Genomic DNA, 23,388 nt, shown 5'->3' on the forward strand with positions numbered 1-23,388 from the left:
ATTCTTCGTTAAAGAAAAATGTTTAACATCTCTTTATAATGCAACAGTTGTTTCCTGAAATATTGTACCTAGGAATCATTAATTCTTAGCTGATATAACTTAAGAATCACCCGCCATTTCTGTCCTATGCAAAAAACTGTTCTACTTTTAATTAGGCTGTCAAACATGAAATCTGTATGGATTTTTCTGAAGGACTTCACTAGTCAAATAATGTTTTGATAGACCTAAGCCTTTTTATACTATATTTTGAAGCCAAACAAATTATTGACTTGCTAAAATCATAAAGGAGAACTAGCTGTCATCCTTCCTTAATGGCTCTCTTGTAGATATTTATTGATGTGGGATTTGATGCACTCTATTGTAAGGCTTCTGGTAAAAAACAATACAAATGTGTATTTCTAGTAGTTAGACCTTCTAAAATGAGCCTTTTGCCCCAACTGCAAAGAAGGGAAGTGTGAGGATGCCCATTGAATCAAGGATTTCTTGTAGCAAACGCTTGTAGTATTGAATTATGAGATAAATGCTTTTAGGAGTGCCATTCATTACCCAGAGACTGCTGGGGAGAAGTATGGCCTGGGAGGACACAGCCCTGATGGTAAATGCTGTCCCAGCTGCTAGCGAGATTCAGGCACTCTCAGCACACTCTACTGTACTTGGACCACATTCAAGCTGTCCAACTTCCGTATGTGCCACTAAGAAGTAGGGTTTTTTGAAGCATCCTGCTCTCAGCTGGTGAAAGAAAACATTTCTTCGCTTTACCTCTGTGTTCATCTCCTGTGGGAATTACTGTAGGTTGTGCTTCCACAAGTCAGCCTAGTACCAAGGAGAAAGGGGAGTAACACTGTGTCTCTGCTTGGCTGCTGTCCTCAGGGTTCTGAAAGGCAGCGTGGAACAGCCTGGTCTTCTCGGTACTGCAGCTGTCTGAGCATTGCGTAGAGCAGAGGTCTTGGCAAACCTGGGAAGGCAGCCCTGCATTGGCTCATTCAGAGCTGTTTCCAGCCATTAAGGTTGGGGACCTGGGTTTACGTTTCAGGGGGAAAAAAAAAAATCTGATTTCAATGCTAAACAATATGTACATCTTACTCCAGAGATAATGATGATTTGCTGCTAAATTGGACAGCAGAATAAATCAATGGCTTTAGTGCTTTTCTAAAAAATCTAGGTTGTTTTCAATTTTTTTTTTTGAAGGAGCTTATGTTCTGGGGAAATCGATGCAGGGAAGGGCTGATTAGTCTCCTAAATCTTACTCTTAAAGATAAGTTTTACAGTAATTTGATAATTGTTAGCTATAAAAATTCCTCTCCAGCATTGTAATTATGAGCAAAAGATTGCAGCTGGGATCATTGAAGGTTTCAGATGCTTATCTGTCTTTAGGCCAGAGGAACTACGCTTGTGTGGACACGGGTCCAAGTCTCCATTGGGTGCTTTTTCTTTATGTAGTTTTGTAAGAGTTGTTCATTAACTTGGTTTCAGGTATTTCGTACATCTTTAAGACTGTACAGGAAAGATGAAAATTATGTGGATTTTTCTCACAGTAAGGTTTAGTTATTTGTGGTGTGCATGTACAGAACACTGATAGCTCCAATCTGGAAACTAGTGGCTTCTCGGTGTTCTTGCACTGACATCCTTTTCTTATCAAACTGATATTCTATGCGAGAAACAAGGACAGAGTTGGCTTTAATTTAAGGCAATGCCTAAGCTCCCACTGATTTTGATAGTAATGAATTTTGCTTTTGTATCTCTACACTTCTTTAGTGATGAACTTTAAAAGCTGATGGTTTTGTCTCCATGTGTTCCTTTTTTGTGTGGGAGGATCTTTAATGATTTTGGTATTTTGTCTTCAGGAGGGGAGGAGCTTCAGCTTTCAACCCTTTTGTAGGGAAAAGGGTATGAGCAGTATGCGCAGCTGAAATTAGATGTGTTAAAAGCTGTACATGTGGGGGGACTGACAATTTGAAATGCTTTTAGGATAGGTCAAATAATTTAAGAGGAGAATTTAATCAAATAAAATCCCCCTTCAGAAAGCTAAGCTATCAGTTTGTTTATGTGACTTAGTCATCCTTTCCTATGTAGCATGATTGTTCATTTGATTCCAGTTTACAGAACAACATGTACCTTTTTTATAGCAGTCATTAAGATAATATGGATGTCAGAATTTAAGGCTGCTAAACTGTGGGGGGTAGCTTCTAAAGCAAGTATTTATCACACCCTCTTATGTTGATACATGTATCACACTAGGACACACAGGATAATGTTATGGCCAGGCCACTCAGCAGATGCACAGTAGTGCTGACTTAGGTGATACCAGTGTTCAGCAGAGCTTCCAATTTCATCTTGCATCTCTGACATAAGCATCAAGGTCACTTATGTTACGAATTATACTTTTCATTTAAACTGCCTTCTGTACCATGCTGTGCAGTAACAGTATGATAGTAAATTGTGGACCTACAACATGCCGCTTGTTTTAAATTGTCTGTTTTGTTTACAAATGCTACCTTTCCATGTATCTTCCAAAGTATTATGTGTGGTTCTTGGTTTTGCATTGCCTTTTTGTTTGCAAGTATGATTCCAGATTCAGTGGGATCTCTGGTCTTACAGAAGAGCAGGCTATACCCTGCAGACCGTTCCTCCTGAGGCAGTTAACTCCCTGCTCCTGTGAAATAAGTTGTGTAGTACTAAGTGGCAAATTACTGCTGTTCAGCGTTATTCCTCTGCATGTGATAGCTCTTCCTGAGGAATTTTGCTCCACAGTTCCAACAGGAGCTGTAGCTTTGCTGGGATCAGCTTAATGAACTATCACAGGTGATACGACCAAGCAGTAACTCCCGGCTCCTGCTGAGCTTGAGACCATATTGCCACTGAAATATTTTTCTCTACTTGGAGCACTGACTATATATGGAATAAATCCAAGACCACATGAAGGTACTCAAATGAAGCAATATTTCTAAATAGAATAGGATACAATGGATAGAAAAAATAAAGCATCAACTACTTAAAAGAGACTGTAAGCTTGAGTTCCAGCTAGCACTATTTTTCTAAATGCAGTTGTCCGCTCAAAAATAGCGATATGTAAAAATAAGTATGGCATATTATCACTTCTGCCCTTTAGGGCCTGTGCTAAGAAATTGGTAATGGACAGTGCTCCGCTGTGGAGGAATCGTGGTATAGAGCAATCACTGCACTGTCCACTGCAGTAGATACTGTTCTGTTTTGTTTCTTTGTATGGATAGTTGGCTTTTCAAAAACTGTAAAAGGGTTCTGGTGATCATTTGTTAAGTGCCTTGCAACATACTCAAAACATGGCATGCTGCTCCCAGTGCTTCTCAGTAGAGAATGATGGGACATGATTGCAAAATTACTTTTTCCTAATCTTTTTTTTGTACTGTATGAGACAGTGAGTGTGACAGGAAAAGTTATTTGCCCTTTCATGAACCGATTTGGATTGTGTGCTGAGAATACAAAAACAATGATGGGTTGATGGCACGGAGAATGAAGAATTACGTAATATGATGTTCTAGAAAGAACGGACTGCTGAAAAGCAATCTCCAAAGTCATCTGAACATCACAGTGTTAAAATTATGTTCTGGAACATAATTTCTAGGAAAACACTTCCCTTTTGGTATCTGCCTCCAGGGGCCTGAGCAAGGAGGCAAAGGTGGTGCTCTGCGGTCACCTTGCTGGTCTGGACAGAGGGGATTGGGACCTGCTGTAAGGTGCAGGCACTGCCAACAGTACTTGCATTTTAGAGATGTGGCCCATGCCTTAAAAACAACAGTACAAAACCCAAATAAGAACTAGTAAGGACTGGCAAAGAGTCTAAACCCCATATAATCTGAATATTCTAACAAGAGCAGTCTGTTAATAGGTGTGCCTGGACTGGGTGTGTCAGTGCCATCTTTAAAATTAACATTTCCATTCCACTTCGTGACTGTAGATGTCTTTCAAGTGGACATAAAAATCTGACAAAGAAGAGTGTTTGAATTGTGCTTGGGTTCTGTAGTTGACCAGGCCTTAAGGCACAAGAAAAATGAATAGTAAGGCATTGTTGTAATGAACTAATTTTGTAATTGCTCAGCCACTCAAAATTTAAATATATGGGATTATTTTATGTGTAGGAAGAATCTCATGAAAGAGAGCTGTGTCAGCCTGGCTATTTGAGCCTGCCAGAGCAGAGATGAGAGGGCCGATTGTTTTTGTCCGTAGAGGAACTGATGTTTCACATCTGCTTTTTAACAAATACAGATTAATACTGCTTCTGTTAGGTGAACGTTTTGTTTCCTCCTTAGTGTGTGAAGATACAAAATTGTTAGTTTGCTTCCCACCAAATCCTGTTGAATTCCTCATTCTCTAATAATTAGTGTTAAAGAATTAGGTAAGAAATACCTGATTACAGAGTACAGATCTAGGAGCCAGTAACTTGTATCTCCCTTTCGAATCTGGCAGGACTGACTTTGGAAGTTGAAAAGTTATTGTGGTAGTGCCTTTCTTTCTTCCTTTGTAAAATAGAAGTGGTATCTTTATCACAGAAATTTCTGTTAGCATTAGCAGCAAAGCTTTAATTTGATTTTTAACTTTTGTTTCCTATCACAGTTTTACTTCCTTAGATTTTTTTGTATTGTTTAGCTTCCAGCCAGCGCTTGCATGTGAGCAGCATTATGTAAACTCCATTTGTACTTTTTCCAAAGCAAAAAAGATCAGTAGGTCAAACTTCTAAGCCTGACCTACTTTTTTCATAGGTACCTCACAACAGCTCAACTTTTTCCCACTTACTTTCTTGCTAGTCTTGAAACAAGTGGAGAGAATTAACTTTTCTTGTCTGCAGTACAGCTGCAGTGCGTAAGATTTTCGTCTTATGCAGGAGTTTTCCACCTCATTCTTGAATCCTTGTCCAGCAATTGTTGATACCTGTGTATTTCAGAAGGTAACTAGGGCAACTCATGGATGAGGACAAATATTGACCTTTGAAGAAGTTAAATGCTGCTATCTATTTTAAAATCAAATACAAAATGACAGATGTAGTAAGGTGGAACAAATAGAATATGAAGGCTGTTTTTATTTCTTGTACAAAGTAATCTGGGAAAATGATAAATTATTATAAATTTATAGTTCTTCCAATTTTAAAAATAAATTTCTTATTATATAATTATAAGTTGTTATTGTAATTCACAGTGCCTATGACTTTAGTAATGGACAGGGTCTTTTTTTTTATTGAGGGCTATATGCAGGAAAAAAAGCTCTATGGTAATTTTGCCCCAGTCCCCTTTATGTCTGCTCCAGCTGCTTTGCTCAATCTCACTTTTCTTCCCCAAGCCTCTGACTGATGGAGATATCCACAGATCTGAAAAACTGGAGATATGGCCAAGAAGAGGATCTGTGCAGGGTACATGTCTATTTTAAGGAGAGGGGAAACAAGCTAGAGCATCTGACTGGCAAAGCACTTATATTGGCCTAATTCCGTAGGAACCTATATGGTATTAAGTCATAGGTTATATCCTTTCTCAGGTTGAAGCTCTTGGTTTCTTCCTATTACATCATATTTGATTTCCTATTTGATGTATTATCTCGTATATGTTTTTTAAATTTTGTAAATAAGAGTTGATTACAAGAGTTTGGTCTCTCTTGGGCACCTTAGGAAACGTAGTCTGACTGTGATGGTTTGTCTGCAGGATGAGCTAATCAAGTAAGAAACACTAGTTGCCAAAAGTTAGAGGTTCAGAACTCCACAGTCTTGTTCCTCTCTTGAGCAAAACATACTCAGTCTGTTATGTCTGGGTCCTTGGGATGAACTAAAATGCTCCCTTGTGAAGGCATCAAAAAGCCTCCCAGGGATTTACTGCAGTATCACAAGCCAGTACTTCCTATCCACGCAGCGTAGCGCGATAAGCAACAGTTGGCTGCTACCCAGAAGCCTCATGGTAGCTGCAGTTCTGTGCCATAAATTCCAAAGCACTTTGGTATTATTAAGGATGACAGTCTCTCAAGGTGTACTGATTAATAAGCCTCTTAGATGTTTAAATATTTGTTCAGTTGAAGACAGTTCACATTACGCCTTGAACTTGACCATGAGCAATTCTTTGTGCAGTTGTTTGGACACTGCATTAGTAGGGCTGAGCTGTCTCTGAGCTTGGTACAGCCAAGAATTTAATGATCAAATGTCAGTGTTCATAGGCAGTAAAGTCAAGTAGTTTACTTTTGTAGTGCTCATCATTGAGCCAGCTTCTCAGTTCATAGTGTTGGCAGTTCTTACTGCTGGGCTTCCTGTTCTCTTGCTCTCCAATCATTGCCTAGGTTGTTCTTGCCTCATTTCCACTTCTCTTGCTGTGACTGTTTCCAGCTATTAGCAGCAATGCAATTCAGCTGTGTTTTAAGGAACATGTATAAGAGCTGAGTAAGGGAGAATGGGACAACTGATTGTTCAGTGTGCCTCAGAACTGCTTTGCTGTCTAGATTCTTTCTGCACTTCTCAAATTGATCACAGAATCATAGAATGGTTTGGGTTGGAAGGGACCTTATAGCTCATCTAGTCCAGCCCCCCTTTCATGGCCAGGGACGCCTTCCACCAGACCAGGTTGCTAAAGCCCTGTCCAACCTGGCCTTGAACAATTCCAGGGATGGGGCATCCACAGCTTCTCTGGGCAACCTGTGCCAGTGCCTCAACCCTCATAGTAAAGAATTTCTTCCTTGCATCTAATCTAAATCTACCCTCTTTCGGTTTGAAGCCATTACCCCTTGTCCTATCACTACATGCCCTTGTCAAAAGTCCCTCTCCAGTTTTCTTGCAGGTCCCTGCAGGTACTGGAAGGCTGCGATAAGGTCTCCCTGGAGCCTTCTCTTTTGCAGGCTGAACAGCCCTAACTCTGGCTGATGGCATAGATACTGATGTTATTGGGATGTCTTTGTGAAACTGCTTGCTTTCTGCAGGAAAATCTTTGTATGTGTCTGAAATGAGATGGATCCTGACTTCCTTGATAGGCAGGGCAAATGTACAAGGAGGAAGGGTTTTATCTGTAACTTCATCAGTATGAGCTTAATGCATCAAACATATACAACCTTTAATTATTATGTCTTTATACCAAAGCAAAGTGAAGAAAACTGATAAGGGGTTGTCATGGCCCTCAAGTTTCCTGAAGTTTGACTTTTATATAGAAGGTATCTTGTTTGACTTGAAAATTTAATGTTCAGTCTTCACTGTACAAAATAGAGATATTAAAATTGCAGCATTAAGAGATATCTTTTCTTAAGCATAGACAGCGCCCAACGGTGTTCCCACAGTCAGTGGAAGTGTCAGCTCCAGAGCTGCCACAGTGGAAGATTCCTATCTGCTTTCTTGTAGAGGAGGAAATGAACTGCATCTTCTGTGCCTGCTGATGCGAGAAGCGTTGGAGGCATTGCATGCTGTGGGGGAAGAGAAGTCACAAGGGTGAAGAAAGAACTTTTTTTTTCCTTAGGTTGAATTCCGTTCTGAAACTAATCGTGCACCTAAATTCATGTGTTAATAATGTTCTCCATTGTAGAAACTCGTGTGGGAAGAAGCATCTTTCACTTTTTTAAACCCACACTTAATTCAATTTAAAAACTGTGCAACAAGATTGTACAGGAAACCTGAAAAGATTGAATGGCCAAGAATTTCTAATGTGGTCTCGTAAATTCTTTCAGTGGAATATTACTTGATCACTCAGCAATTACAAGAAGCACTCTGAAGCTTAATGCATGAAAAATGGTGAAGAGAGTAAAGGCTAGAAGTGGTAGTTCCTGTTGACTTATGCCCAATGTAATCTGAAGTAAATGCTCCCTGTAAGTATATGTTCAGTAAGATGAAGTTGGTGATAAAGAGCATTTTTTGCCTGTTTATATTGAACCTAAAATTAGAATTCTGTTTCAGAATGTCAGTATAACAACTGTATAAACATAAGTTAACAGATATGCTCTTTGGAGCACTATGTAACATCTGATTGCTTTTTAGGAATAGTCCAACTTGTTCAGAAAGGCCTGAGCCCTACTGTTATGATAGTTGCATTTTATTTCAGTAAAGTGCAAATTTAACTGTTCAGGAGTGGTCTGTCTTCTCTTGTTCTAGGGGGAAAAAAAAGTCTCCAGACTCTTACAGCTTATTTTTGTAGATGCTGATTTGTGATAAGGGAGAAAGTGTTATCACCACACAGACAGCACCTGTTAATTGCCTAAATAATTTAGGCTTAAATTATGCTGGCTTCTAAAATAAGGACTTGCCCAAACAAAAGGGATAAGAAAATGTAACTTCAGGATAAATCCTGAATATGCTCCCTGCCTTCCTGTTCTTTGTTTTTAATGTTTTTGTTGTGATGGGAACAAGTAAATGCCTACATTTGAGAATTATTACTGCACAAAATGTTTGGGTTTTTTTTTTCCCAATTTGCCTGAAAAGTTAAAGCTACCTTTTATACTGGGGGAGGTCTAAGATGTTAATCAGCCAGGACACTTATGTGCTGGCTGTCGTTGAGGACGGAGATTGTATGTAGTTAAGCTAGATGTCAGTCTGTCAGCCCATGAAGTGTTACTGGTAGAGAATAAATTCTTTGTTGACCCTGTACCTAATCCCTATTTAAAGTGCAGTTTAACCTGTATTGTCAGTTGTTACAAGCATGTCGTACACAGATTTGGCAACAGTTAAAAAGCCCCTTTAGGAATAAAAACTAAGGTTTTATTCTACTTAGAATATTACTCTAGTTGCAATAAAATATGTCTTGGGACATTTAGGTGCCATTCTTCAATTGACAAAGGTGCCTTATGGAATAAAGCAAGTCTGGTAGACAGAGATAGTGTCTTTTATATCCCCAGTCAGTAGATTTGGGGAAACTTGGTGTCCAAGGAAGGGCTTGCAAGACAAGAAGTGTGCTTAATCTTCTAGTTATTCTAATAAAAGGTATTACTTCTGCCTGCAAACTTCCCTTCTCCTGTCCTCATTGCTATAAATGCAATCCTACCATCAGTTATGTGATTTAAAAAAATTGCCACTAAATTGTTAGTACATTTTATTTGCTTTTTTGAATATTTTGTTCTTTATTTAGCAGGGTCTGTTGTGCTTCTGGCAACTTGGGCCTAAAATTTGCTCTCAGCAGTGGAGCAGGAGAAAGTTAGGCTCAGCTGTAGGAAACCATTCAAGCACATGAGGTGTGTATTTAGGCTGAGTGTTTGCAGAGCAGTCGCCTAAAACTTGAAAATATGTTTCTAACCATATAAGTGCCAAAAGGCATTTCAATGCTTCTGTTTTCACCTTACACCACTGGGTGATTCATAAGGCCATGGAAGAGCCAGATCAGTGGGTGTCCTTGGAGCATGTCTGAGATCAGCGCAAAGCACAACATTTAGGGCTGACAGAGGAAGATGAGCTTATTCCTCCTGAGTTTCATGTGATAAAATGCACAAACAGTGTTGAGGGCAGGGCCAGAACCTGATTTTTTTTTTCCTACCCTTGAATGTCCTTGTCACCAGGCTGGAGAAATTGCTTTAGATTATAAACAGGAAGGGTAACAGATATTTCGTCTTCGTGAATAAAGAGAGAGAGAACAATAACTTTACATTGTGTGACTTGGGGGGTTTAGTATATCTGTCCTGATCTGCTTGGACATCTGTTAAGTTTGAAACTCAACTGACTTGGTGAAATGGTGCTTTTAGGTACGCAGGAGTTAAAAATGGAGAGCTCTGAAGTCCAGATGTTGCCAGCCTGTGAACAGACCACCGTATAAGACACCTACATGGAAGGCGATCCACTAAACTGCGAAGATCCAGAATTTCTGTCTTCTTGCTTGTGTTGTGTTCCTACCACATAGCAAACTCTGGTGCTGCCGTTACTGACCCAGCCTGGCCACCTCATGTCACTGGCTCCTGTGGATGATGGCCAGCCTCGAAGAGCCTGGGCGTCAACCATACGATTGTGAAGTGATCAGCAGACCGTTTCTGAGAAGGCTGGGGTAGGGCTATGTGGTGTATTGGATGGAGAGGTGTCATTTTACAGTTCTGTCTGAAGTCAAATATAACTCTGTTAGAAAGAACACAAGCTCATCAGATGTTAAATGGCAGAACAGCTGTAGGTGTCATAGCTGCTGGCTTTCAGCTGAACATATGGCATAAAACTGGTGTAACTGACTAGAAAAATCACTTTTAAATATTGACACTGCCTTTGATCTTTCTTTTATTAGCCAGTGAATTTTGTCAAGTTTGAGTAGCTCTGTTTTGGTTGGGGGAAAAAATGGAAGTAACTATGGATTTTTTTGTTTGTTTTTTAAACTAAATAAAATATAAAGTTTTCTTTTTTTTTTTAAAGTCCTCTTTTTTCCCCAGTCCCTTGCCACTTCAGAAACTATAAAGATTCTAGTCACTGACAACACTATCCTATTGTGAAAATGCTTACAGTGTCAGAAAATAAACAACCAGAAGGATGCGACTTATAAGAGATCCTGTTTACCAACATTTAATTAAGTCTGTCTTCTGAAGTAGGAAAGAATACCTTGAGCGTGGGCAGATTCTTGGCTCTGATACATGAGAACATGCAGAGCCTTTGTTACATCCTCAGGAGAGTTGTTCTTGCGTTGTTGCCTGAGGATAGCTCTTCAGTGTGTGGTGGTGGTCCATCTCTTTGGGGGAGGGGAGGACGCAAACCGAAAAACAAACATTAAAAACCCCACCCCAATCCACAAGCTGTGTGTCATTGAAACTTGTTGGAATTCAGAAATAGACTTGCTTTTTATTGGTCAAAATGTCTGCAATTTAAATATTACTTACAACTCGTATATCATAATGATTGTCATCTGTAATAATAAACTTTTCTAATAGGTGTAAGTCATAAGGATCTTTCTCAGTAGATGGCCCCTGATATTTTTTCTCTTTGGGGGTCGGAGGAGGGAGGGAGAAGACAGTGGTTTTTGTGGAGGGGGGATTTGGTTTGAATTAGGAATGATACAAGCACTGAATTGAAAACTTTGGAGAGAACTCAGGCACCAGATGGTCTTCAGCAGCAAGGCAGGCTTTTCTGCTAATATACTACAACTCTTTTAACATTCAGTTTAGACTTCAAAAATGAGAATTCTTCTGTTTAAAAGCCAGTAAGCTTTGGAGTTCTGAAGAGTGCCAAAAATGGTACCTAATAAGTTAAATTCTCTGGACATGAGATTGTTAAATAGAATTCAGTTGGTAGGTTCCTCATAGCTGGCATAAGCTGGGTTTGAAACTAGGGGCATTACCTCGCCTATTATTGCTAATATGAGTATTTTTAAGAAAATCACTCAATTCCTGAAACAAGGAAACACCCTTTACGTCTCTAGAGCAAGAAGGATGGTGCATTTCAAAGTTGGTTGGAAAGGGAGAGAACATTCTGATTTCAGAGAAGCGGATAAATGGAGTAGAAGAGAAATAGCAGCTTGTATAATAACATGCTATCTTGCAATATTGATTTGAATTGCTCTTAAAAGATGCGCTCGATATAGCAAGGGTGTTGCAAGTAAATCTATGTCTTTATTAATACTGATCTTTTAACCTTGTATAAATACTTTTTAGGTGTTTGTTTCATACCAGTAAATGTCCAGTGGGTATATGAATTGATCCTGCATCCAGTCTGCTTCAAAGTGAGACAGTCCAAAGCTTTTCTTCCAGGGCTGCAATACATATGAGACAAATCAGAGTGAATGCCAGAAACATAATATCTGGCATACAAAGGACAGGAAAGATAATTCATAATCCCTTTGTTTTGGACTCCTCTATGTTCTGTGCCTTTGCAGTTAATCCTCCATTATTCTTTTAAGCCGTTCTCTAGATCATCCTTTAACATTCATAAATCTTATTTTAGTGAGTCTGAACTTGGTTGCCTCTTAATCTACTAACTCAACAGCATACTGGAACATCCGCAGTAAATGAGTCAATCTGTCATGCCACATCCTGAATACTGTACTTGCATAGTAACCTCAAAGTTATTTTAGTGGCACAAGTGCTAAAGAACAGCTATTCAAACTACCCCTATCCTTCACAAAAGAAGTAATTATTTATGTGAGAACAGTAACAGATATGGTATTCTCATACTTGATTGGAAACTGGCAGTTGATCGTATCTTGTGTTTTGATCCTTATATATACCCTTTATAGTTATTAAGGTATAATCCAGTTATGGTATTGTCCTACAACAATGACCTAAGCAAAAAAGTGGAGGAAAGGGTGTTCAGCTTGCTTATAGTTACTTAGCTGCAGTTAGTTATGTGTATGTGCTATTTTATAAAATGCTCTGATACGATATTATTTGAGGCTGTAAACATTTTTAAATTGCTTTAATGGATCAATGGCTGAAAATTTAGATGAGGACTAACTGCGTTTACTTTTACAAGGCTATAATTCTGAGCCATGGGCATTTTTCAGTGGGACCTTATGTACAGAGATCCTGCGATTCTGTTTGACTATTACAACATGGACCATGCCTTTTAGAATCAAGAGGTCTTCCCCAGTGTTGTTAACCCTTTTTTCCTCCACGATTTTGAAGTGCTTTGCAAACCAGCAAAGTGCTGTATCAGAGGTGGTGCATATCCTGCAAAAGCACAGCTTTTTCCTTAGCCTTCTGCATTGCTTACTCTAAGCATGACCGATCTCCTCATAAGAGAGGACAGAGGGCCTGATTTCTGATGAGGTTTTACACTGGAATAAGAAGAACTAACTATGTGCACCGTGGAGTGACCTCCCAGGCTATGATAGGGAAGGATCCGCCGTGTCGGCTCCCTGGATTTCGGGGAAAAGCAGAAGGACAAGTACTGTTTCCAAGGAACTAATACCTGGAATACAGAATTAATAGAAATTTTCCCCAAAACAAAATGCATATAAATAAACCTAAATAAGTCATTCTCTCTTCCCCCTTTGTGTAGTGACATCACTTAAACGGCCCACTGCAGGAAAATATATTCCATATGTAAGACTGGGAAACATCGCATTTAAACTGCCACATTCCTTGGATGACTTTGAAAATTTTTTTTCTTGGAAATACCTCCTCCTTGTTTGCTGTTACGGGCAGTTGCATTGCAACTATTCTTACCGTGCTCTGTTGTTTGTTCCTCTCAGGAATTCCGCGGCTATGCTTTGCTCACTTTGAAAGCGGTCTTCTGTCAGAGAGGCTTGGTTGCAGGCAAGGAGCAGCAGACATGTTAAAGGCAAGGTGGCCAAAGTCAACTTAATGGTTATCCTTAACGTTGGTACAGGGAATTAGTCTGCCATGACCAAATCACTGCATTCACTTTATACCTTTAAAGTTTCCACTTGGATTGTGCAGCAAGCTACAGCTACGCACTAGACAGCTGCAGCCTGTTCCTCTGCTTAGACGGACCTAGACCGTTTTCCATTCAAGTTATTAATTGGGTAGAACTTAGAAACTTTCCAAGAACAACTGCATTTCCTCCTGTCCTTGTCTGTGGCCCGATAAGAGTTACAGGGAATGGCTTAACTGAGCTGCCCTTATTTTACATATGTCGTTCTCTGGCATGTGACTGTTACCTAACCAGCAGCAATGAATGTTTTAGTGTGCCCAAGTAACATAGCTCCATGTACTGTGCTCATTACTAAAACATAAAACTTATCAGTGTCCTTGCCACATTGGCGGTGCTTCAAGATTATGTCACCAACACCTCATTAGGAACCCTGTAAACTGTGCTCTTTGCTTAGCAAAGATGGTTTAACAAGTCCACAGTACACTAAAGAAAAGTATCTTGTTTGAGCAGAAATTGTCTGGCAGTCACAACTGGGGTTTCTAGCAGAACACCACCGTCTCATAAAGACAGTGAAGAGGGAGGGAGGGAGAGCGAGCAGGCTGTCTGGGAGTGGTTGGATGTTTTAACCTCCTCACTAGGCATATTGGCCCATAATATTTATTTAATGTTACTAATAAGCATTTTGCTAAGGATGTGGTTGATATGTGGAAGGTAGAAGTGAGGAAGCTGTTGTCAAGGAATATAAAGAGTTGCAGATGCATTTAAACCCAAGGAATAGCATTTTCTCTAAAATGAGAGGAAAGAGTAAAGACATTTTCAAGCAAGGACAGTAGGGGATGAGCAGGTACCCCAAGCTGTAATGAGCAAGAGCAGTTCTGAGGATTTGTGCTTTCTATGTTCATGTGACAGCATAGCTGCTGAGCTCTGTGACCTTCTGATGTTTGAGCCCCACCTTGTTCATTGCATTGTGCTTTTACCATATTAGTTGCTTCTTATGCTGTGGTAAGCTCTTCACGGCAGTGGCACCTCTCCTGTGTCCATCTGGCACACTTGATCCTGCACATTCTGGCAATCAAATAATAGATGAACAGCAAACATCTGAATAACCATTATTATGCTACTGCTTTCCAGCTGTGGTATTGCTGTGTCACTTTTAATAATTCGGGAGTGATGGAGAGGTGGGGGAGTGAAAGGGCTGCAGCAATCTTTGTGTCTCCCGCTAGCTTGTGATTCCTCCTTGGTGGCTCTGTAGTTACCACGGAAACGGGAGAGGGATGGCACAGCACTGGCGGGGCTGGAGTGGGACTTGTGGGTCGACTCCATGGCAGCTGCACATCTGCACAAAGGGGAAAAATGAGGGCTTGCCCTTCGTTGGGTTGGTGCCTTTTCCCCTCTTTCCCTCAATGGTTTTATGAAACTTAATTGTTAAACAAGGGATGCTCCCAAATGTTGGTGTATTTGTTAAAGAGTCTTTTTATTACTGATTCTAGTAAAAATATGTATGTCAGAAAATGAACATTACTGGTGGTCTGGAGGAATTGGGTGAGGTAGTGTAGGAATATGATCATGTAATCTTTCACTCGTATAAACTGGAGTCCTGGTTAGTCAGACTGTCACTACTGGAGGGTTGTTTAATGTGTCTGAAATGCACTGGCACTTTAGGGAATAGATTTACTGGAAAAGACTAAGGACCACTTCACTGACATTTGCTCAGTGCAGCATTCTGTTTTGATGAAGGTTGAATCTCATTTTTAGTAATTAGAATATATATCCTAATCACCTCTTGCACTAGCTGTACTGCCCTGCATAATGCCAGTCTCATTGCTACGGAGGGAGAGGCAGACAAGAGAAAGGGAGCAGTCCCTGCATCTCCAGGTTGTCATTATAGTTCGCGATGGCTGTGCAGTGTGGGCACTGGGAGGTGGATGATGGACAGGTGTGGTTACTCCCCTGCACGTCTTTTAGGGCTGTATCCATCTTTAAGCTGCCTAATCTACTAGCATTAACTGTGTTGTTTGTTTTATACCTGTGTTAGGTGCTTAGATTTTCAGCGATTATGCTGGAATTGTTCTGAGCAAATGACTAGAAACCTCTTTTACATAGGCATCAGAGTGGAACATGGTGACTGGCTTGAGATGGACTGTTGGGCTGAAGGAGACTGTTCAAAGGAGACAGTATCTCTGTCCCACCTTTCAGTGATAGACTAGATAAGGTTAAAGAAGATTTTCTGTAACTAGTTAGTTTGTTGGCAGCTGCCTGGCAACTGTTTGCTTGATTGCTTTAGAATGGGACCAAGACAATAAAATACCATGTAAACCCACTCTTCTTTGGAATTTTATGGCAAATAAATACTATTTTTTCCACACCAGAGACTTCTTTTGAAGTCTGCATTCAACAGGAAATTTGTCACTATGGGAGCAAACTATGAGCTTTCATTTCCTTCTGCCCAGTTTATGTGCACGTGAGGTAACCCTGTATAATAGACTTGAACTTTAACTAAATTTATGAGCACATAATAAGGTTGTTTCTGCCAGTTACCTTTGTGAAACCTTTAGAAATAGTTCACAAACCTTTTCTTGCCCTGCATTTGCCTCCCTAGAGTCTGCAGACTCAAAGTTCAAAACCTTGAATATGTGGTATCTCTACTTCAAATGTGTAATCCATGAAGCAGAGTTAAGAGAAAATACTAAGTATGTGCTAGCAAAAGCTTAACCATGAAGTTCAGCGTTTTTCCTCCAAAATGGCAGATCCTGAAATTTAATTGCTGACACTTTAAAACTCTGGTTAAAAAAAGAAAAAAGAAAAAAAAGAGTGGAACAACACACTTGGGCACCAGAAATGTTTAGGAAACCCTGCTCTGAGTAGTTTCTTGCAGCTATCCTTGTGTCTTCAAAAGGGATGCTACCCTGGTACTTGCAATCCAGCGATTTTTGTTCTCTTTCGTCTTCATTTACAGTTGTGGGTTTGCTGAGGTTTTTTTGAGAAAATCAGCCTTCAGAGAAGTAGATGTTGACAGCAAAGAAAATTGCATGGAGAAATAGTAGTTCAAGATCGAGTTCTCTTCTGTTTCCTCTCAATATGGCACTGCTTTGGTCCTCTTTGAATCTGACATGTTAAAAGTGCTCTTGTTAATTGAAAAATGTCTTAAATGTAAACTGCAAATTGCATCTGCAAGATGAGTTAGTTGTCTCTTTCTAAAGCATGTGCATCTATAGCAACTGTTCTTCAGTTTCAGTTAACATACAAAGTGGAACGGAGTCCAGCACAGTGGTTCTTATCACTGTTGCTTTTGCCAAAGTTAGAAATGCACTAAATCATTGTCATTGAATTCAGGAGAGGTCTCTTGAGTTCAGAAAACATCTATTGAGTGTGATGTCATTTTAATGAAGTCATTCTTTAGATTAGAATTGCAGTTTAGAAAAAACTGACTTCTACTGTAAGTGTAGTAAAATTGTTGATAAATCCTAGTCTTCAAGAGTGATTGGGATTAATTTCCTGTTCTGTGATACTGCAGTGAATAGCCTCTTTATCCCCAAACTACAGGAAACTACGTAGTGTTTTGTATGAGGTTCTGCAATGCATGTGTGTTTCAGAGAGCCTGACTTTTAAGGACACATGCACATGTCGCCTCTGCCCCAGCAGCTGGTGTGAAATTAAAACATTGCAGGCTATGAAAAAGCAGCAGAGAAGCAGTTCATGTAAAACTGTGTACTGTGCAGGTATGCGAGCTGTGCAAGATTGCTTGTGGAATTCTGGCTCAGTTTTGTGTAATCCCGGTGCACAACAGTGCTGTGATTGCTGTATGTCTGGAGCAGAAAATGCCAGTTTTGTTGGGTTTGTAACTGTCACTTTTTAAAAGGACATTAATTATATTAATATGTAATTAAAAGGATGTATTTGAATAGGGCTAAAATTTGTAGGCTAAACAAAGGTTACAGGAATGCTTCAACACAACCATACAGTAATAGTTTTGCTCTTGGTTATTCTCATCTCTAGGAGTGTATCAGAAGTGCTGCATCTAATAAAACATGATACTCTGCCTCCTAACCCAAAGATTGTAAGCTCGAAAGGCTGATTCTGCTGATACTGCTGAGGTGTAAGCAGGCAGGATCTGAACACTTGTAGAAGTTGGCTCCAGGGTGCTAGGAGGTGCATGCTGGGACTGGTTAACCTGTTGCCTGTTGGCTTACTTCTTTGTTTCATGCTTCTATTTTTTTAAAGAAGCTAAAAAGTATGACAGCTTTTTCTCCCTCCAAAAGACATGCTAAATCTAAGCTTCCAGATCTTACTGTAATTGTTTCTAAGTTGCCCTCTTTCTATTTTAAGAAGGTCTACTATAAAAATACTTACAATAATTTGTGGAGGAAGATGTTGACTCTAATATTATCCACTGTTGGTTTTTGCTCCTAATTTAGATACAGGACAATTGTGTTTATTTAGGAAAACAGTTCAGAAGAAGTGACTAAATTGAGAAATATAGGACTTAATGTTTAAGAGACACTGGAAGAAATGGATTTTAATCTTGCATGTTAATTCTGGGTTAAAATTTTCCAAATAAAGAGAACTCTACCATTAATGCTTACTAAAAGCTTCTTTATTCTTCTCAAAAGCACTGAATTGGACTTTAAGTCCTGTACCAGTCTTGTCCTTTTTCTAGGATCTTTTTGATAGATCTCTGCTGTAGATATCCCAGTTTGTGCATGTAGTAACCTGTTAGCTGTCAAAAGGATTGACCAGTCTCTTGCATTGAGGGACTCTTTAAATAAAGAGTTACCATCAAGAAGTGGGGGGGTTTCTTTCAGTGTTCTTAAAATCTTGGTATGAATTATATGTCATTTCTGCTGCAAGACTTTGAGGATTAAAGCTGTATTTACAGATGAGGGAAAAAGGCATTAGACAAGTAAAGGCATTTTAGGAGGCTGCAACTCATTTTTTTAGATTATAAAAAGTATTTCAGCTTGCACAGATGAAGGAGTGATCCTCTGTACAACTCAGCTACCACTGTAGCTGATATTGACAGGCTTTATAGGAGTGCTTTATCCCTTTGATTAGACCTTGATTGCCAGTAAAGAACCAGATGCAGCTTCCAGCCATCTTACTTCAACTTGTGCAAGCATATGATGAAAAAACACGAAGATAGGTGTTTAAAGCATGCCTGCCCCCGAATGTTTGAAAGGCTTATTAAAGTTCATAAAAAAAAAAAAAAGAATCCCTTATTTTTGCACAATTCTGAGCTTTGATTTGCAATTGAGCACCCCTCAGAGAGGATTTTGAAAGTTTACTTGCCTCTCTGCTATGTATTTTCAGGTGCTCTCACAGTTGGCCTTGTGCGACAGTGTCAAACCATCCATGGACGTGACAGGACCTGTATTCCTCCACGGCTGCCTCCTGAGTGGGTCACTACGTTATTTTTCATCATTATGGGAATCATTTCACTAACTGTCACATGTGGTTTGCTGGTGGCTTCCCACTGGCGAAGAGAAGCTACTAAATATGCCCGCTGGATAGCTTTCACTGGAAGTAAGTGACCTCAACTACACAGTTGACCTGTATGCAGGATAAACTGGTGGAGCCTAAAATAACACTACAGTGTTGTCAAGGAGCAGTGCTTAGGGCTCTTACTATACAAAACATTCCTTCTCTTTAAATACCACATCTGAGGGAAAAATAAAATTCTTCAAAAATCTTGGTTGGTATCTTAAGGGACTATGATGGAGAGGGGATGAACAGTCTGTGGGCCCAAGGTGAGAGAAAGGAAGAAGCGACCCCTGTACCTTCCTTGGGCAGTGGCGTTAATTGACCTAAGAAAATGAGCAGCGATAGAAGAGGTCAGTCTTGAATTGTGTGTCTGGTAGTCTTTCATACTCCTCACTCCCGTATATCCAGGACTTCCTCCTAGCAGAATGGCATGACTGAAAATTCCCTCCCCAAGGAAGAGGAAACAGTTGATGAGTGTGAGACTTACTACAGTCTGAAATCCACCCCTACTTCAGGTGTCTCATGAATACCTCATTCAGGGTTGATGCTGGTTCAGTTCTGCTTCATGCTCACAGCGGGTGTTTTATTCAGAATATCTGCATCCTAATTGGCTATGCAGGAGGATTGCCCACTGCAGAGCATCTGCTGTGCTTCGCAGCACTGAGACGTCTGCTTCCGTGAGTGACCTGCAGCAGTGCTTTACCTGGAGGGAGGAGTACTAGTGTTTGTCTGCCTCCCTTGATTCTGCTCTGTATGAGCACCAGCTTAACTCCTCTCAGCTGAGCCTTCTCTAGAAGCCCTGTGTTTCTGCACAGGGAAACATATTCTATGGCTAAGTTGGTGCAAAAGAAAAACAGTTATAATGAGTAAGGGGAATAACTTTCAAACTTCTTTTTCTTGGTGTGTGTTACAGGCTTAGCCCAACTGTGAAATGGTGCGTTAATGGTGGGGATGACAGCATGAAAAAACTCAAAACCTGAGGGCTTTTAAATTGACTTGAATTATGACATACCACTAAAGGTAGTGTGAACACTAACTAGAAAATGCAAGTTTGTGCTTTACACAGGCATAAATAAGGTTTAATGGAACTCTATGAAATCTAATGATCTCTAATATGAATGAGATTTAACCTTGTTTTGGGGGGAGGGAATAATGTAAAAAAGCGCTCAGCTTCAACAAAGGTACTTCACTGAGGCACTTCTGCAATCAAAGCCATCCTTCTGACAACTTTGCTACATGGCATATTAAGTTAATAGTGCAGCTCTTGCAGACAATGGAGCTATTGAAATGCAGTATCTGTTGTGATTGACTTTTATTTATTTTCCAGTGAATGATTTAAAATAGCAGAGATGAGCATTACCAAATATTCCATCCTAACTTTTCAAGTGCCCTTGTTTATCTATACATATTTCATGTATATCTAATGCATGCAGGGAGGGTTTAAACTCAAAATGCGGTATAAAATTAAGATGCTTACAGTGAGCTGAAGTCAAAACTCTAGAGTAAAGAGGGGGTTTGTAGTATTATATACTAGTAGTTGATGCCACAATTTATTTACTGAGGCTTTTTCCTTAGTTCAGAGCTTGTATTTTGGACTTTCCATATTTTAATGTTTTTTTTAAATATCTCCAGTCGTCACATCTGTGACAACTGTGATGGTTAGTTCAGCCAAAAAATCTGATACCCTAAAGCTGGTTTTTCTTCTGTAGATTTCTTTAAGCTTGCAAGAGGTCCATTATTAGAAGCTTAAATACAGAAGAACATGCTTTTATTTCAGCACTTTCATTTTTGTTATGAGATGTTTAATAATGAAACATACTAATTTGTTCTTTTTCAAGTCAGAATTATTTCTAATTCTATTAAAATATGATTACTGCGTTGCCAAAATTCTAAAATTCAGTGTCTTTGGTATTCATCTCCAATACATACGACTCTGTGACCTTTGCATTCCTGTTAACAATGATGATGGGAAATTTTATTGCTTAGCTCACTCATGAGAGAAATCACTTTTGAAAAGAAGAAGTGAACAGGAGGAAGAGTTGTGTATTTTTCAAAAACCTGATGAGAGTGACTTCTGTGATTCACTGGATGGCAAAACAAATTAGTAACCTGTTTGTAGATTAGTATTAGGAAACATGTAACCATGTGGAATCAGCTTGGAATACCATACTCGGAACTCGCTAGAAGGGAGTAGGGAAAACTTCATAGTTGTATTACATCTCTTAGCAGTTTCAGGAGTCAACAGTCTAGCACAGGCTGCTAGCACATACTCTTCTCACGGAACTTTCTGAACATGCCATAGGAGGTGCTGTCCTAGGCAGGCAGGGAAGTCTACTGGCTCTGCCAAGGGCAGCTCTGGGACTGACATTCTCTTCAAATGCAAGGGGGTCTAGAGTAAGTCATCTAAGGGCAAAGGAATTGTCTTACTCAGCCCTTTCCTTGCAACTCTGACAGCAGCAAGGAGAGCCTGGTAAGAGGTTGCTGTTGCCCAGTTCATGCTAGAATATAATATATATAAATACATAGCTTCTATTTTTCATTGAATTTTTGCTTGTAGTCTTGTCATCTTGGATGACTCCAGATTTTTCAACCTCGCATCTATAAATTATTGCTGACAGTGGTTTTGTCTATGTTGCTTAGCTAAGGGACACATGAAGGACAAAAGTTTGATCTGTCAGTTCTTTGTCCTGTGTACACTTATAAAAGAATACACCTGAGAGATTATTTACTAGCACAGTATTTGCATCCTTCCCCAGCCATTGGTGGTTTTACTGAATAAAAACATGTCTTTCTGGCTTCTATGCAAAACAGCGTTGTGGAGAGGAGAGATATTTCCCTCCTCCAGGTCATACCGCATGAGTGACAAAAGTCTTCTAAAGGCAAATGCAAAAGTTTCCCTTTGCTTTCTGTGGAGAAGAGTCTTTTAAGAATCACAGTATTCCTGCTAATGTGATAGGTGGCGTCACTTGGGGCATAGATACTATCAAAACTATCATTGCTGTTTGAGTCCTGTTAACTGTAGTATCAAATTCATACAATGTAGTGGAGAGTGGATTGTTTCTTGGTGTTCATTTGTGCACTGACCAGGTCTTTGTGTGCTTCTTCAATGAACGATGCCCTGCAAACTCATAGCTGTGCTGCGGGTGCTAATAGTAGTCAAAGACCTGATCAGCTATTCCTTTGCATGGTATTGACCTGTTGCTCAGGCGTGAGCTAACAGCCTGTTACCATCCCAGCTTCTATACCACTTCACCACTAATTATGCCCAGTTACATAGTGGTGTAAGTTGGTACCAGAAAAAGTAACCCGGCTTTGGTATTGTGCCCTGTATCTCTGAAGCTGCTCCTTTTGTGTTAGCCCTAATTCAAATTTATCTAAACCCCCTGCCTTTTCAGGGTGCCCGTTATGCATGTTGTCGTGTAGAAGACAGGATGTGGTGAACCTACAGTAAATCTCAAACGTTGTGATTTCCATGATCCTTGTAACAGATACTGTTAGGTTCCATAATTAGAAACAATGTCCAGAGCTTATTTTCTGCAGAGGCCACTTAGGTGGTCTTATGTATGTTATAAAAATCTTGGCTATTGCAGGAATTCACAGAGGTCCCACAAGATCTGTTTACATCTTACACAGATTCAGGTCTCTTACCATCTGCTACAACTGCAAAGGGAGTTAATTCTCCTGCCACTGAACTCGGTGCTTCTCTGAGATGTGTCAAGGGAGGAGATGCTGGACAGAAAAATCATATTTCTACTTTTTTTCCTAGCAGTTACTAGAGACTCTGTTACTCTTTTTGTGTGAGGATTTAAATGTTCATGAGTATAATGGACTTGCTGTTTGGAATGCAAGTAAAAATGGGGCAGGATAATCACATTCTTAACTAACAGCAGCTATGCTGCAAACGTCTGTCCCTGGTGTTCCCCAATGAATAAAGTGCTGCGTGAGTTATTAAAGATTTGCACCCGGTGCTGCTTTCCATGTTACACATCTCAAAAGAGGCAAGCAGGTAATAAAATGACCCCTCTAAAGACTGTACCATAGGTTTTCCTTCTTTTAGTACAGTGTGTTGTGGATTTTTTGAAGTTGTCATTGCATGCGCAAAATAATTTCAAGTTAAAGAATTAAAAGAACTAGATCTTTTTTGACAGCCACCATTCAGAACCAGACTAGAAATGATTTTGCTTTGTTACCTAAATATTTTTGTTAATAGAAATCGTAGTAATTGTCTTTTCTGTAAATTTTCCTACCCAAGGAAGAATTTGAAATCATAAGCAAGTACTCTTGAGGGAGAAGTTGGAGATGTTGCTGGAAATTCACTCACTTAATACTCAAAAATACGGAGAGTTAGATTTGGGCTGCAGCTGGTGTAAGAGGTTCCTATCGTCTAGCTTATAAACCTCCTTCTAAAAGAATACACACTAAGTTAACTGAGCACTTCATGTCTGGGTTTTCTCCTTAGTTTCTTCTTTTTTTTTAAAATAAATTCATGCAGTCTTTTCTTAATGACTTCTCAAAACTTTGGCATAGTTCAGGCTTCCTAATCTGACAGAGATTTTGATGAATCCATTTTTCATTTGCTATTTCAGTGGACTAAAATTTCAGACTGCATTAAGAAAAACTGCTTGGGCACCCTCACAGCAGAACATGTGCACTGTTATTTGGAAGAGAAGAGATGGGTGGTTACTTCTGTAATAAAT

The 23,388-nt window shown here is 39.7% G+C and overlaps 1 protein-coding gene across 2 annotated transcripts in view; it reads left to right on the top strand.

Annotated features, from left to right (window-relative positions):
• Positions 1 to 23,388, top strand: part of MOSMO (modulator of smoothened) — a 30,645-nt gene that overhangs the window by 1,751 nt on the left and 5,506 nt on the right. Inside the window, exons 2-3 of one of the 2 annotated variants that reach the window (XR_012765637.1) lie at positions 18,521 to 18,733; positions 19,605 to 19,711. Coding sequence is in view for 1 of the 2 variants with exons in the window: in XM_075436716.1 (XP_075292831.1) it covers positions 18,521 to 18,733 (213 nt within the window). In the remaining variant the exon portion in view is untranslated. The remainder of the gene's footprint in view (positions 1 to 18,520; positions 18,734 to 19,604; positions 19,712 to 23,388) is intronic. The other variant, XM_075436716.1, reaches the window with a different exon arrangement.

This window comes from Opisthocomus hoazin, chromosome 15 (assembly GCF_030867145.1).
Source record: "Opisthocomus hoazin isolate bOpiHoa1 chromosome 15, bOpiHoa1.hap1, whole genome shotgun sequence".
In the NCBI taxonomy this organism is placed as follows: domain Eukaryota; kingdom Metazoa; phylum Chordata; class Aves; order Opisthocomiformes; family Opisthocomidae; genus Opisthocomus; species Opisthocomus hoazin.